This window comes from Peromyscus eremicus, chromosome 23 (genome assembly GCF_949786415.1).
Source record: "Peromyscus eremicus chromosome 23, PerEre_H2_v1, whole genome shotgun sequence".
Classification (NCBI taxonomy): Eukaryota; Metazoa; Chordata; class Mammalia; order Rodentia; family Cricetidae; genus Peromyscus; species Peromyscus eremicus.
This window is the reverse complement of record NC_081438.1, coordinates 27,497,695-27,511,538: the sequence shown is the minus strand read 5'-3', so window position 1 is coordinate 27,511,538 and position 13,844 is coordinate 27,497,695. Positions and strand designations below refer to the sequence as shown.

The 13,844-nt window shown below is 45.1% G+C and overlaps 1 protein-coding gene across 1 annotated transcript; it reads left to right on the top strand.

Moving 5' to 3' along the window:
- The first annotated feature begins 2,037 nt into the window (after window positions 1-2,037).
- On the top strand, window positions 2,038-13,376 carry LOC131898613 (NXPE family member 3-like). The gene is made up of 4 exons (XM_059249800.1): window positions 2,038-2,765; window positions 3,628-3,710; window positions 9,311-9,523; window positions 12,666-13,376. The coding sequence occupies exons 1-4, from the start codon at window positions 2,038-2,040 to the stop codon at window positions 13,196-13,198; spliced, it is 1,557 nt and encodes a 518-aa protein (XP_059105783.1). The 3' UTR covers window positions 13,199-13,376.
- The last annotated feature ends 468 nt before the right edge of the window (window positions 13,377-13,844 follow it).

Below are 13,844 nucleotides of genomic sequence, written 5' to 3'. Positions count from 1 at the left end.
CTCAGAAGGATACAATATTACCTAAGTAAACAGGAAGATCATTGTAAGCAACTTCCAAAAATCTAGGATGACAGAGACAGTCACCCAAAGTTCTTCTGTAATGTTGGGGGATCCATCTTCAGCCCACAGGCCTAGAGTCTCTCAGTTACTTTTCTCTGTGTCCTGTAGAGTGTCTGGCAGTTTCCTCTGTGAAGCAGGAACCTGAAGGACCATCTCACCTTGCAAAATTCAATGGTTACCTTCCTATGGGTCCTGTATTGTCCAATCAATACAACATTTTATCAGCAGTCCAGGCAAGAGCAACCTCTTGCCCAAAGCTATTATTGCCAAGAAGAAGATAAACTCCATATGGAGCGTCTTTGATGCCCATCTTTCTCTCTGAAGTAAATTTGTGCTGCCAGGAGCAGACGTGTCTCATTGTCCCGAAAGTCTAAGTTTTTAAAACATTTTAAATGTTGCATTCTGTAGGTCTTTGAAGTGTTTGAAGATTACCTATGTAACTGAATTATGTCTATGTATACCTAGAAAATGTAACATCACTGTAAGTTTGACTATCATAGAAGATTAATTATTAATCCGTATTTTTTAATTATCCATTGCAATCTAAATGAGTCATATAAACATAATACCTTAAACAAGAATAGAAATATACATACAGTATAACAAAATTAACTTTAGAAGACCACATGAGAATAGGAAGAAGCAAAGTGCTAGAGAGGTCCCCAGAAATCCACAGAGATACCTCCACAATGGACTGCTGGCTGTGGTCAGGAGAAGGCCCGAACTGACCTACTCTGGTGATAGGATGGCCAAACACCCTAACTGTCATGCTAGAAATCTCATCCAATGACTGAGTGAAGCGGATACAAAGATCCACGGCCAGGCCCCAAGGGGAGCCCCAGGAGTCCAATTGGCGGGAGGGAGGAGGGATTGTATGAGCGAGAATTGTTGAGACCAAGATTGAAGGGAGCACAGAGACAAATAGCCAAACTAGTGGAAACACATGAACTATGAACCAATAGCTGAGGAGCCCCCAACTGGATCAGGCCCTCTGGATAAGTGAGACAGTTGATTGGCTTGAGCTGTTTGGGAGGCACCCAGGCAGTGGGACCAGGGAATCCATGGCTGATATGTAAAATTGAATTAAATTATAAAATAAAAAAGTTAAAAAATTAACTTTAAATTTGTATCAATAAACTAAAACCTATACCAATATAAAACATTTTAAATAAGTTGCTCTTTAAAAGAAAGTTCAGCAATCCATCCTTTTATCCTATCAGATCTATATCCTATATCTTCATATCATATACCCCTTTCTTCTTTTAGAAAGATATTGAATATGACCAATAACGTCGTCGGTTCATGCCCCACATTGGGTGAATTTGTAGTTGAAGTTTTCTCCAGTCCTGTCCAGCCACATAGACCCCGAAGCTGCTTATAAAATAATCACTGAGGCTTATATTAATTAAAACTGTTTGGACATTAGCTCAGGCCTACCACTGACTAGCTCTTACATTTAAACTCAGCCCATTTCTGTTAATCTATATGTCATCACATGTTCTGTGATTTACCTGTGTGCCATTACATGCTGCTCTTTGGACGGCAAACTTGTGTCTACTGACTCAGCCTTCCTCTCCCCAGAATTCTCCTTGTCTGTTTATCCTGACTATACTTCCTGCCTGGCTACTGGCCAATCAGCTTTTTATTTATCAACCAATCAGAGCACCACATTCACAGCACACAGAACATCCCACAGCACAGTAAGAACTCCAACATTTTTGGTAACATGTGGCCACTCCAGTGGGACTCCCTAGATAGTCTAGTAACAGTATCATCCCATCCTGAGTTGCTTATTTCAAAGAAAGGTCATGGCAACTCAAATGCCAGGCTTATGAATGACAGACAGAATGACACAAGCAGGTAGGACACCTAAGTGCTCCTTGGCCAAAAGGAATACCTCCTTCCAGGAAGAAAATATGGCACATACAACACACTGGCATATTTCTCTTTCTTTACCCACAGGTCTTCTATCTCATGATGTCTTGGCCTGAGTCCACAAACCATTGGCTCCCACGACTCCATCATGCCTCTGAATATGTCTCTGAGTCCAATGACTGGGACTCTCTCTTAAAAGAACTCACCAACCTGACAAGCCTTCCTTATTGGCCCCCAACTGGTGGAGACAGGGATCACTTTTTGGCTTCTACCAGCCCCAAAACCTCCACTTACCACTTGAAAGGTCCTGTGCAGGCCAACTATACTCTGGGAAGTAACCTAGAGGCCATCCTTGTGGCTAGGGATCACCAAGGTAGGCCCAAGACTCATGGTGGAGATCTGTTTCGGGCAAAGCTCCTGGGCCGGGAATTGAAAGCAGGAGTCCCAGGGGAGGTGAAGGATCTGGAGAATGGCAGGTATCTCTTGTCCTTCCCTCTGCTCTGGGCTGGATGGGCTCAGGTGCAAGTGAGGCTGATCCACTCCAGCGAGGCAGTTGGGGTCCTGCAGAGAATCTGGAGAGAAAAACGGGCCACCGTTGACTTTAGAGGATATTTCCGAGGAAGGAACGGCACTCAAGAGACTGTTATCTGCAACGTGGACCCCCAGTCAACTGGAGCCAAAGGGCCCACCTGCCAGTACAGGGATGTGGTTTCTGGGGAGGACTGGTTCTGTGCTCAACCCTCTACTTTACCCTGCGATGCTTTAGTCGGCCACTCGAGTGGAAGTTACCTGAAGGTGACCACACCACATGATGAAGACCTGCTGGCTGGGTAAGAATAGTGAATGGGTCCCTAAGTAATATCTCTCTCTCTCTCTCTCTCTCTCTCTCTCTCTCACACACACACACACACACACACACACACACACACACTCTCTCTCTCTCTCTCTCTCTCTCTTTCTCTCTCTCTCTCTCTCTCATTTTACATTTGTGGGGGGGGCAGATCATGTGTCTGCCGTAGAGTGCATGTGGAGGTTAGAAGACAACTTGAGGAGTTAGTTCCCTTCTTTCACTTTGTGGGGTCATTTACCATTCTCAGTTTATCACACTTGGCAAGAAGAACTTTTACCTGCTAAGGCATCATCATCATTATTTAGAGATTCCTGCAGCGCAGATTGAACTTAAATTCCTTGTGTGGTTTTGGGTGACCTTGTAATGGCGGCAGAAAACTCAAGAGTTCAAGGACATCCTTGGCTGCATAGTGAATACAAGTCCAGCCTGGGATACATGAGCATTACCCTGTGTGTCAAAAAGGCAATCAGGGTCCAAGTGGGGTGGGGGGTATTGTTATATTCCCTACTGACTGTTTGTGTAACAACAATAACAAAATTTAATGTTCTTTCTAGACTCCAGTGCCAGGGAAATTATACCTTCTCACTTCCTGTGGTACTCTGTTTATTACAAAGGAGAACTACATGGCCCTTTGGTTACCTTGGCTATTACTGAACTGATAAGATTGTTCTCTTTGCTGTGTATTTCTCCTAACTATTACAATTGCCCTGTCAGTGCTCACTAGATTGTAGTGACCTGGGATTAGGCAGAGGAGAGACAACCAGTCAATCATGGTATGCTCTTGAAAATCAAATTTTCACCTGGTCAACCTCCCTCAAAGTTCACACTCAGTGTTTCTTCAGGAATGTGACTGACCAGCCACTCCCTTCAGGCATATCTCCAATCCTGGTGACACCAGCAGCTGCTGGGACGATTAGGAATGTGGGTGAGTGAAGCTATAATATAGAGGTGGCTGTAAGGATGGTCATCAGCTGAGATGGATTGGAGGCTTTTTGATTTGGTGTGTGTGTGTATGTGTGTTGTATGGGTGTGTGTATAGTGTTTGTGTATAACATGTGTGTGTATGTGTTGTATAGATATGGGTTCACTCTCCTGTGAAGAAGTATCTGAGCCCAGGTAGAGATCAGAATGTTCTCCCCAATTGTTCTCTACCATATTTTGTTTCATTTAAGTTATATTATGGGTTTTGTGTTTTTTTTGGCAGAGAAAGTGGTTTCAGTTGGCAGTGATTTGTTAACTGATGATGATTAGAGAGGAGAATTGGGGTCCTTCCAGCCCAAGGGTGACTGGGTGGTGGTGGACAGAGCAGGAGGCAGCTATTTCCGATCTTTCAGGCCGCAGCCAGCAAGCAGGGGAGGGCCAGTGCACGTATTATTGGTATAGAGGTTCCCAGGACTGTGTTTTCATAGTGACCAGCTGAGTGGCCTTGACTAAGCAAGCACTCACAGGATTCAGAGGGACCCAGCCTCCCCCTTGCTACTTCCTCAGATAGGAAGAAATGGAAGGCATTGGTGCCTCTGTCAAAGAAGTAAGGGACCCATGGATCCGTCTTCATCTGCCAACCAAAGGTGAGGCTGAAGGGGAAGACAGAAGATCTATGAGGTCCTCCCCAGCAGCTGGCTTCAGGGTGGTACTTGAGAGTCCACATGAGATTCTCTCTCTCTCTTTCTCTAGATGAAGTTTTTGTAGCAACTTTGTTCAGTCAGTAAAGAACATTGGCCACAGTTGCTTTATGCTCTTGGCCAGAGTACACCAGTGCTGCTAGAGGAGGCAAGAGTGGGCCTAGAGCCCCAGGCACAAGGATCCAAGTGGCCAGCCATGTGGCCTTGGGACGCCTGTGTCCAGCCTTGGAAGGTCTGGGCCAGAGTTCCAACCCATCCCAAATATCTTCTAATCCCCAATAGACGGTCACTGAGGGAGGTGCTTGAGCTGTTTCCATGTGTGGGCACCACTCCTGCCAGACAAGGTGCTGGTTGCCAGCCATCAGCCCCAGGCTGGAGGAAGGGTTCCGGGTATACACAGGAAGGACCAAGGTAGCAGGTCAGTGTTCTAGGACAGTAAACATGGGGCCACATAAATAAAGGTCCTCTTTATGTTTTGAGACAGAGTCTCTCACTGAGCCTGTAGACTCCTGTTGAAGCTAGGCTGGCTGGTAAGTGAGGCCCTGGGATCTCCATCTCCATCTCTCAAGGTGCTTGGGTTCCAGGCATTGCACACTCAGTGTTGACACATGTTCTAGGGGTAAGCTTAGGCCCTCACCCTTGCACATGCTTGTACATCTCCCACTGAGCCATCTCCCCAGTCCTCAGATGGGTTTCATTCTATGACTTTTACCTCTTTCCTGCCAGGGAAGTGTGGTACAGTGGTTAGTACTGGGGCTGTAACAGCATATTTCATGGCTTCAAATGCTGTCCGTGTCTGTCATTGAACTTCTTATAAACCCACTCAATAGGCTGCAGATAAGACTTAATGGGAGAGCACTTGCCTAGCTTGGGCAAGGCACAGGATGTCATCCCTAGCACTGATAAGAAAGAAAAAATATTAAAATATTTTATTGAGGAGGTTATAATAAACATACAAACAGCTACACATGTATAATATAGACAATGTCTTGAATGTACAAGTGTAAACTCTTGAAGACATCTCCACAAGCCGTAGTAGACACGTACCCATCACCTCCTTGAAGACAAACTTTTAACTTTAAGGATGTCAGGACAGATGACTAAGATAGCAAGGGGCCGGAGAGATGACTCTGAGGTTAAGAACTCTTGTTACTCTTCCACAAGACCTGAGTGTAGTTCCCAACTTCATGTTGGGTGACCCACAGCTGCCTGTGACTTCAGCAGGGAATTCAATACCCTCTTCTGGCACCAGCAGGCACTGGCACTCAGACAAAAAACACACACGCATGTAAGTTAAAAAAAACAAAAACAAAAGAACACTAAGGGTAAATCCATCTTCTACTGGGCAGTGTGGTGCATACCTACTATTTTGGCACTCTGGAAATAGGAGGATCAGAAGTTCAAGTCTGGCCTCACCTTGTAGGCAGACCTACTGATCAGCTAGACCACTGATCAGCTAGACCACTGATCAGCTCTGACCCGCCAGCTACTCCCCAATTAACCCCACAGAGACTTATTATTAATTATAAATGCTTGACCAGTAGCTCCGTTTGTCATTAACTAGTCCTTAAAACTTAAATTAATCCATTTCTGTTCATCTATGTGCTGTCCCAAGGCTCGTTTACCTCATGTACTAGTTCCCATGCTGTTCGTCCTGCATCTCATGACGTTTCCTCTAACTCCACCTTTCTCCCCACCATTCTCTCTGCCCCAAAAGTCCTGCCCAGCCATCCACCAATCAGCTTTGTATTATTATAAATGAGAGCAACACATCTTCACATCTTCACAAAAGGATTATTCCACAGCATCACCTTGTATTAAATTCAAACTTAGAATCAAACCCAGTGCTTCATGGATGCTGGACGAGCACCCTCCCAGCTGAGCTGCTTCTTCCCTTCCTTGTCAGCACCAGCTTTCCGCCTCTCCCTTTGGGTACTTCCTCCCTACTTTGAAGGGGTCTTTTGGGATTCCGACTTTATCTTCTGAGGAGCAGGTTGAACAGTCAGTCATCTGGATCTTTTCGGCAGCTCACCCTGCACCTTGACTCTGTGTCCTTTTGGCTCCCCTTCAACCTTTCCTGGTGTGTCGTGGAGACAGGGAGCCTAAGCACTGAATGCAGAAAGGAATCAGTACACAGCCTTGGTCTGCAGGGAGTCATTTCATCTCCTCTTCACACTGCTTCCAATCGCCAGTTTTGGGTGGGTTTTTGTAGTTGTTCAATTGAACTTTTTGTTGTTTTAGATAGGGTCCCACAATGCAGCCCTAGCTCAGCTGGTACATGGTGTGTGTAGCAGGTTGGCCTTGAACTCACAGACGTCTACCTTCTTTTGCATTTTAAGTGCTTGTATTAAAGGTGTGTTCCAGCTGGGCAGCGGTGGTGCACGCCTTTAATCCCAGTGCTCGGGGGGCAGAGCCAGGCGGATCTCTGTGAGTTTGAGGCCAGCCTGGGCTACCAAGTGAGTTCCAGGAAAGGCGCAAAGCTACACAGAGAAACCCTGTCTTGAAAAAAAAAAAAAAAAAAAAGGTGTGTTCCACCACACCTGGTGCTTTTCTTTTGAAACAGAGTCTTAGTTAACACAGGTAGGCTTTGAACCTGCTATGTAGCCAAGGATGAACTTGAACTTTTTTTAATTGAAAAAAATATTTTTTACACTGTGTGTAGTCAAAAGTTTTCTCCAGTCCCACCTGGCCACATTGTCCTGCAACTGCTTATAAAATAATCATTCAGAAGCCGGGCGGTGGTGGCGCACGCCTTTAATCCCAGCACTTGGGAGGCAGAGCCAGGCGGATCTCTGTGAGTTCGAGGCCAGCCTGGGCTACCAAGTGAGTTCCAGGAAAAGGCGCAAAGCTACACAGAGAAACCCTGTCTCGAAAAAACAAAAAAAAAAAAACAAAAAAAAAAAAAAACAAATAATCATTCGGAGGCTTAATATTATTTACAAACTGTATGGCCTCTGGCAGGCCTCTTGCTAGGTAGCTCTTATATTTTAAATTAACCTATTTCTATTCATCTATGTTTCGACACATGTTCCATGGCTTTACCTGCATCCCATTACATGTTGTTCCTAGGATGGCAGTCTGGCGTCTCCTCTGCCTTTCTTCTTCCTATCTTTCTCTTGGATTTCCTGTCTGGCTATAACCTGACTCACCATAGGCCAGAGCAGCTTCTTTATTAACAAATCATAGCAACACATATTTATAGCATATAGAAAGACATCCCATAACAACTGTGTGTGTGTGTGCGCGCGCGCGCGTGCGTGCGTGCGTGCGTGCGTGTGTGTGTGTGTGTGTGTGTGTGTGTGTGTAGCCATGCATGGCACAGCAAAGGTGTGGAGGTCAGAGGACAACTTGCAGAAATGGGTTTTCTCCTTCGGCCGTGTGGGTCCCTGCATCAAACTCAGGCCATCAAGCTTGGTGACGGAGACATCTTGATGTCCTTTAAAAATTACTTTTCTGTTTATGATTATTTTACATGTGGATCTGTGATGTGGATGTGGGTGCATATGTGCCATGATGAAGTGTGTGTGTGTGAGTGTGGGAGCCCATTTTCAGGTTTCCTAGTGCCTCTACCCAGCAGGTCTGCATAGAGAGGATGATTAGACCATGGGCCTGAGAGCAGGTATCTGAATTGGTCTGCTCTTTGGCTGTGCTGGGGGGAGGTCTTTTGCTTTAGCCCTTGGAATTCTTTAAATACTCTGGGGCAGAGACAGTTGAGGCCCAATGGGTTAGAATCCAGGCCTTTTTGAGGCTATTCTGTATTTTCTGTTTCCCTCCCCTCTATCCTTCTAGCTAATATTTCCGGATGCTCCTACTCAAGAATACTCTGTGGAAATGAAGGGGTGAGGGATGGCTCCCCACATGTGAGGTCAGAAGAAAACTCTGTGGAGTCGGTTCTCATCTTCCACATTTATGTGGGCCCTGGGGAATAGAACTCATGTTCCAGGCTTGTACACCAAATGGCTTTACCCACTAAGCCATCTTGTGGGCAACAATCTCAAATTTCTGATCGTTTTGCCTCCACCTCCTGAGTTACAGGCCAGAAGCTGACAGAACTGGTTTATTCACTGATGAGACTTGAACCCAGAACATCAAACATACTAGGTAAGCATCCGTAAACTCAGCTTCACCTACAGCCATTTATGTTCTTTTTGTTCATTAGTTTGTTTTGAGACAGTGTCTCACTACATAGCCTTGGCTGGTCTGTAACTTGCTGTGTAGACCAGGCTGGCCTTGACTTCATAGACATCTGCCTCTGCCTCCCCAAGACATGGGTACCATGCCTGGCCCATCGTCCTTGTTCTTGATCACAGTAAATCACTTAGCATTCTAAGATCTCAGTGTCCCCATCCATAAGTAGAGCTGTAAACAGGGCTACATCATGAGTGTGGAGATGCACACCTGGAGTCCCGGCACTCTAGAGGTCAAGGCAGGAGAATTAGGAAGTCAAGGCCATTCTTGGCTACATAGGAAGTTAAAGGCAATTATGAGCTACATAAGACTGTTTCAAACACTCATGTGCACACACACACACACACACACACACACACACACACACACTCCATAATAGATCGTCACAGGGTCTGTAAGAGTGCATTGATAGGCTACATATAAAGTATGTAGAAGAATGCCTGACTGGATCACTGAAGTGGTTCAGTGTGCAAAGGGGCTTGCTGCCAAGGCTGATGACATGAGTTCAAACCCTGGAACATACACAGTGAAAGGAAAGGACTGACTCCCAAAAGCTGCCCTCTGTCTGCCACATGTGTACTGTGGCATTTACACACCTGCACACAAATAAACAAATGCAAAAAAATACAAATAAATTATAAAGAATACCTCAGATTTTATAAAACGTTCATTTTGTTTGTTTGTTTAATCTTCTCTGCTTTTCTGTGTCCTATAGCCCTGCCCTCAAGGCCCCCATGCCATCCTGGCCACCTGTCTCCAAAACCCTCTGGCTTCTACCACCGAGACAGATGGCATTCCACGTTCTGTTCTAGCCACTCTTTCCCCACTGTGGACAGCATCCTGAACTGCCTGGCTGGCCGCATTGTCTACATGATGGGGGATTCCACACTTCGGCAGTGGTGGGAGTATCTGCGAGACACAGTGCCCTGTGAGTGACCGTGAGGGGAGAGGGGGGCCTGTGAGGACTCATGATGGAAAAGCCAGACAGCACTTGTATTGAAGGAGACTCCCATGCTCAGTAGAAAGGTATGGCAGGATGCTGGGCCTTGCTGAAAGGCAGATAAGTGAAGGAGTGGGATGTCTTCTTTGTTCTATGAGACAGGGTCTTACTATGTAGTCCTGGTTGGCCCGGAACTCACTATGGGTATCAGGCTGGCTTCAAGCTCACAAAATCCACCTGCCTGAGCATCCTGAGTGCTAGAATTAAAGGCATATACCACTAAGCCCAGCTAGGAGTGTGTGTGTGTGTGTGTGTGTGTGTGTGTGTGTGTGTGTATGTAATAAGTGTGTTCAAAGCTGTGCATGTGTCATGGAATATGTGTAGAGACTTTGAGAAGTTAACGAATTCTACCAGGGTCCAGAACAGAAGCTACAAGCATCTAGGATACTGATCTGAGGGATGTTCAATGAATCTAAGCACACTGAGTTCTTTAGTCCATTCGCTTTATTCTTCTAAATCAATTCTATCTACACAGGTTCTTTTCTGTTCTCATACTTAGTTCATCTCAGTCCCTCCTGCTGTTCTCTCATTATTCTACCTAGTTCTTACCACCTTCCTCCTTTTTGGTCCCTCAAGCATATATATATATATATATATATATATATATATATATATATATATATCCATTCATTCACAACTTGTTCAAAAAACTACAAAGTAAACTCTCAAGGACAAGTGTTCTGATAAGAGTCACACTTGGCAAAGACTTGGTCAGCTTAATTGGTGACTGCCAACACCTGTAGGCTGTAAAAAGTTCTGGCTATTTCTTAAAGGGATATCTACAACAGTTACAAGAGAAGAAACTAAACCAATGAGTGATTTAAGGAAAAGGCAAAGAATACGTGTACTATTTTATGTGATTAGTAATGTCCAGACATGGTTAGTCAGTTAAGAGCCTTTTTCTGTTAGTCACTGAATCTCAGAACCTATATATAATTATTCTACTGAGCCTAAAATCTTGCATTAAAAAATGGTGTAGAAATAAATACAAAGTGTTAACTGTTTTTTTAATCAGAGTGGGGAGATGCCATTGAAGGAAGCTTAGGGTAACATAGGTGCTATTGATCTCTTAAAGGACTAAGATATGCCAAGGCCAGACACTGCACTATCACTTCTGGTTCACTATGATTCTTCTGAAGAGTTTTGATTTAACAATGCCAGGCACCTGCAATTCCACTCTGTGAAAGTTCTACGAGGACACTTAGTCTGGCCAATTTTGCCTTGTCAGTGGATAAGGGTAAAGAACAAGACCTCTAGGTGTCTACAGTCCACATGGAACAATAGACCTTATTATGAAGCATATTTTAGTATGTTTCTATTCATATAAATTGTACAGTTAAATAAGAAACTATCTTCTTGATTATCCACAAATATGTGAGCCCATAAGATTGAGATGCAATCATGACATTGCATGTACACATACATGGAGATGCATGGTAAATGGAGAGAATTGTAGCTGTTATCACACAAGAAGTTTACAACAAGAAACAACCAATTCATTCAAAAGACAGTAATTCCATAACAGCTTGTATGGTAGTTTCCTCTAACAGAACCCTTTGTTCTAATAGGTTGACCTTCTGAACACTAGTTGTCACCTGCTGTATACTCCCACGGTCTTTTGCTACCAGCAGCTCTCAATAAGAAGTCAGCTCTTCCTTCCAGGAATGGAGCTCAGGTGGTCAGGCTTGCACAGCAGGAATTTTACCTAAGGAGTTATCTCACTAGCCCTAGCCACACTAGGCAAGCATTCTATGAGCTGAGCCACATCTCCTGCCATCATTGTGATCATGGTAAAATACTGAACATTCTAGGATCTCAGTGTCCCACCTGTAAGTGGAGACATGAATACTTCTTCAGCGTGAGTGTGGAAGTGCACATGTGTAGTCCTAGCACTCTAGAGATGGAGGCGGGAATATTAGGAACTCAAGGCCATTCTCAGCTACAAAGAAGGTTAAAATCTAGCACAAGCTACAGAAGACTTTACAGAAGACACACACACACACACACACACACACACACACACACACACACACTTCATAACAGAGCATTATTTGAGACAAGGTCTCTCATTAGCCTAGAACATTCCAAATGGCTAGGCTGGCTGTCCATCAGGCTCCAAAAATCCTATATGTATCTCTCCATCTCTAGAATTACAGCTGCAAGACACCATGTTTGATTCTTTTAAAATGAGGGTCCTGGGGCTCAAACTCAGGTCTTCGTACTTGCGTAGCAAGTTTCTACCACTGAGCAACACTCCAGTGTATCACTAGAAGATTATAGGCAAGTCCTCTACCACTGAGTCACCCTTCCTCCAGCCCCTCTAGGCAAGGCCTCTACCCCTGAGCCATGCCCCTACCATACCCAAGTGATGGAGCACTTGCCTTGATGGTCCAGTGAAGGGCTAGGGGAGTGTATCTCAGTAGTAGAGAACTTGTCTAACACCTGAGAGGCCCGAGGTTCTCTCCCCAGCCCTACAAAAGAAAAGAAGGAAGAAGCGACATGATCATGTGTATAAGGATGATTAAAAATGTTCATATATAGTGGCTGTAGAGATGGCTCAGTGGTTAAGAGCACTGGCTGCTCTTCCAGAGGACCTGGGTTCAACTACCAGCACTTACATAGCAGCTCACAATGGTCTGTAAATCCAGCTCCAGGGCTTCTGACACCTTGTCTATATAGTGAGTTTTAGGCCAGTCAGGGCAACCTAGTGAGATCTTATGTCAGAAAAAGAGGAAGAAGAGGAAGAAGAAGAAGAGAAGAAGAGGAGGAAGGAGAAGAAGAACCTTTATTTGTACAAGAAAATTATTCACAATCCTGTTAATTTATTATTAAAAATTTACTACTGTGTGTGTGTGTGTGTGTGTGTGTGTGTGTGTGTGTGTGTGTACAATCACATGCTACAGTGTGTGTGAGGAGATCAGAGAACAATGTGTAAGAGCTGATTCTCTCTCTCTCTACGAATCTTAGAGGTTCAAACTCAAGTGGTCAGGGCTGGCAGCAAGCGCCTTTACTGGCTGAGCCATCTTGCTGATCCCCTATGTTAATACTTTCTTTCTCCTCCTCCCAACAGCCCTGAAGCCAGTTGATCTACATGTCACATATCAGGCAGGTCCTCTGATGGCTGTGGACACCACTCAGGGGACAGTGTTACACTGGAGGGCCCACGGCTGGCCCCTGCGCTCTCTCCGCACCCCAGTGGCCTCCCTGCACTCTGTGGCCAGAGAACTGCATGGCCTGGCTGGAGGACCCTACACGGTGGTGGTGCTGGGTATGGGAGCCCACTTTACCACCTTCCGTCCATCCATCATTGCTCAAAGACTGGCAGGGATTCGGGCAGCTGTGAAAGCCCTGCTGGACCGGGAACCCAGGACTCTGGTGGTTATCAAACTGGCCAATACTGGCTACAAATCTGTGTATGGCAGCGACTGGCTCACACTCCAGGTGAACAGGTTCCTCCGAGCTGCCTTTGTTGGTCTCCAAGTGGCCTTTGTGGATGCCTGGGAAATGACCTCCAGCTTGGATCTGCCAGACAACATCCACCCAACGAAGCTCATTGTCCGCAATGAAGTGGAATTATTTCTGTCCTTCGTCTGTCCCACCTGAATGCTCCCGAGGGACCTGAGGCTGTGTGGATAGAGAGCCTGAGTGTGGCCATCTAAAGGATGAACAGCAAATGATGGAAAAATGAAGCTACCCCTGGCTTACCCACTATAACACTTGGGTCACCATTTTATACATCTCTCTATGCACCACACAGATAAATCAAGTTTTATATAAATGAGATCGTATTTTTGCATTGTGTCTTCTTTTTTAATGCAGGAGGTTGTATGTGGTGGACCTGGAGTTAGGCTGGTGGCTAGAGGGGTCGCTGACCCTTTGTCTCTGTCACCCACAGCCCTGGGGTTCCAGCACACGTTCCTATCAGTTTTTTGTGTGGTGCTGGGGTTTCGAACTTACACCCTCATGTTTGTGCCCTTGCCTACTGAACTGTCTCCCTAGTCATACGTTTTTTTTTTAAAAAGACAGGTCTTCACACCTCACACCCTTGCTCCCTCGCTGCACCTTCCGAGTGCTGTGATTACAGTCATGAAACCACCCTGTCTACTTCCAGCTTGTTCTTTATTTTTAATTTTGGAAATTTTTATTGTTTAACTACATATTTGGAAATTGTGAGCAATAATGCAGATCCCTTGTACCTTGCAACTATAAGTTTCTCCCGAGGGTAACAGCTTGGAGAACTGTGTGTAGT

Coding starts and splice junctions, on each gene's coding strand:
- LOC131898613 (XM_059249800.1), top strand. CDS start 2,038: ATGTCTTGGCCTGAGTCCACAAACCATTGGCTCCCACGACTCCATCAT. Junction 2,766..3,627: donor GATGAAGACCTGCTGGCTGG/GTAAGAATAGTG, acceptor GTGTTTCTTCAG/GAATGTGACTGACCAGCCAC. Junction 9,524..12,665: donor TCTGCGAGACACAGTGCCCT/GTGAGTGACCGT, acceptor TCCTCCCAACAG/CCCTGAAGCCAGTTGATCTA.